Raw genomic sequence first — 2,327 nt, 5'->3', positions numbered from 1 at the left:
CGAGCTGAATTCTTCCCCTGAAATAGCAGCTGTTAAAAAATGTGCCCGTAAAAATGACTCGGGCCCCCGAAACGCGGTCCACGGGGCCGCAAGCTGCCGCCTGCCACGGGTGGAGCACGGCGTCGGGCCGGAAGACCCTTCCAGAAGCAGAGCAGATATTTTTACCGGTCTTATCCCGGCTTGTCTCAGCCTCTCGTTTTTAGGAACGGCCTTTGTGCCACAGAGGAAATCGTGGGGTTTGGTGGTTTTTTTTTTTTGCTTTTGCTTTTTAAAAGCAATTACGGAAAAACGAAACCTGGGAGCTGCGGGCAGGGTGGCCCCAGCGGCCGTCTGAGGCGGCCGGGTTTGCGCTGGGCGTTCCGCTTCGCATCGGTGTCCCGGGAATTCACGGCCTCGCGGTGGTTTAAAACACCGCCTCTTAAAATCCCTCAAATTACTAGCCCTGGCTGTGTTTTAACACACCGCCTCTTAAAATCCCTCAAATTACTGCATTTGAGTTAACGGGTTACTGAATTTAACGGAACTGGTTTCATGTTGAACCTCCCCGGTGAAAGGAGACGGTGATCCTGGTTCGCCGAGCAGAGTGTTTTGGGCTCTCGTTCCTGGCTCGAATCGCCCGGGGGGGGGGGGGGGTGGGGGGGGGGAAGCGCAAAACTGCAAGTTCCCGGGGCTGAGCTCGAAACGCGGCGTGTGCCGCGACTGCCCGGCGTCGGGCGAACGCCGCGAGCGCTCCTGGGAGTAAAACGCCGGGGACGGCGAGGATTAAACAGCCCAGCTTCCCCCCGGCCGCGCCGCGTTCCCCTCCCCGCGCCGGAGGCTCGCGTGCATCTGCCTATGGATCTCCGCATTCCTCCCGGCGGCTTTTCTTCACAGCTGCTGCTAAAAATAAAGAAGGCACGCGGCCCCCCGCGCCGTGCTTTGTCGACCACGCGGCTCCGGTTTCTCCCTCGGTAAATGGGTGGGCATCGTCCTCGGGTGGGATCCGACATCGACGTCAGCTCCTCGTCGCCGTCCTGCGGGGGCTCTCCCTGCCCTTGCTGGGCTCGGGCGCGCGAGCGAGCCGAGGCTCGGTCTTTTGTGTCCCTTCCCCAGGGCCAGTCTTCCCACTTTTAACGTAAGTACGTGTACGCGCTTAACCCCCTGCGCGCTTGTCGAGGGGGGAAGGAGGCGCGAGTGGGTATTTCCCGAGGTCTTAACGAGAAAATGCTTTCCCCTGAGACGCGGGGTTCCCGGAGGAGACAAAAACCGGCCCAAGAGCGAGCAAGCCGGCGTTCCGGCGGCTAAACCGTACCTTGGTTTGCAGGACGAGCTGCCCGCGTGCGGTCAGGTTGCCGGGACCCGGTAACAAACGCCTTGACTCGTTCGCTCTGGCGTCGGGGAATAGCCCGCCGGCGGTTCAAAATGCTCTGCCCCGTAGATCCAGAGCCTTGTTTCCCTTAACTTTTGCTGGATTTTTCTGCATTTCCTACAGAAAGATTGTAAGTAAAATAGATGAAGACAAAGACGGGTTTGTAACTGTGGAAGAGCTGAAAGACTGGATTAAGTTTGCACAAAAGCGCTGGATATACGAGGATGTAGAGCGGCAGTGGAAAGGGCACGACCTCAATGAGGACGGCCTCATTTCTTGGGAGGAGTATAAAAATGCCACCTACGGCTACATCTTAGGTAGGTCTCTACTCTTGGGGTAAAAACTTTGCGGAGCCGGCGCTTGAAACTTGCTGTTTTGTTTTTGTAGAATGATTGTAGATAAGATAGACACGGATAAGGATGGGTTTGTGACGGAGGGGGAGCTGAAAGCCTGGATTAAGAAGGCCCAGAAGAAATACGTGTATGACAGTGTCGAACGCCAGTGGCAGGAGTTTGACATGAACCAAGATGGATTTATCTCCTGGGATGAGTACAGAAACGTGACATATGGCACTTACCTCGGTAAGGGGCAAGGTGTCCGGTCTGGTGGTGGTCTCTAATCAATAAAGCAGAAGCGCGGTGGAGCAGAGCGGGCAGCTCCCGACTCATCCCCCAAGCCTCGGGCTAAAAAACAAACAAAAAAAAGGTCTCCTCCGACTTTACCTTCGTTAATGAAGGAGGAATTTTCTAAGGGGGGGGGGGGGGGGAGGAGAGCAGGGGAAAAAACAAGTTGCAAGGAAAAACCCAAAGGTGAAGTTCGCGGTGGGCGCGCAGCTGCCTAACTCTGCTTTATCGATGCGCTTCCCTGTGAAAACCAGCTCAAGACTCAGTCGTGAGCGGTGGCGTGACGAAAGGCGCAGAGGGGCGACGGCTTTGTCTTATTTTTTTATTTTTTTTTTTTTGGCCGCCTGGCTTTGGGA

The 2,327-nt window shown here is 55.9% G+C and overlaps 1 protein-coding gene across 1 annotated transcript in view; it reads left to right on the top strand.

The window, feature by feature from the left end:
- Positions 1 to 2,327, top strand: part of CALU (calumenin) — a 14,740-nt gene that overhangs the window by 6,641 nt on the left and 5,772 nt on the right. Inside the window, exon 4 of the mRNA XM_009282656.2 lies at positions 1,736 to 1,929. Within this exon, the coding sequence (XP_009280931.2) occupies positions 1,736 to 1,929 (194 nt within the window). The remainder of the gene's footprint in view (positions 1 to 1,735; positions 1,930 to 2,327) is intronic.

The sequence above is a fragment of the Aptenodytes forsteri genome, unplaced genomic scaffold (assembly GCF_000699145.1).
Source record: "Aptenodytes forsteri isolate BGI_AS27 unplaced genomic scaffold, ASM69914v1 Scaffold310, whole genome shotgun sequence".
Classification (NCBI taxonomy): Eukaryota; Metazoa; Chordata; class Aves; order Sphenisciformes; family Spheniscidae; genus Aptenodytes; species Aptenodytes forsteri.
The sequence above is the reverse complement of the archived record's forward strand: the minus strand, read 5'-3'. Positions and strand labels throughout refer to the sequence as shown.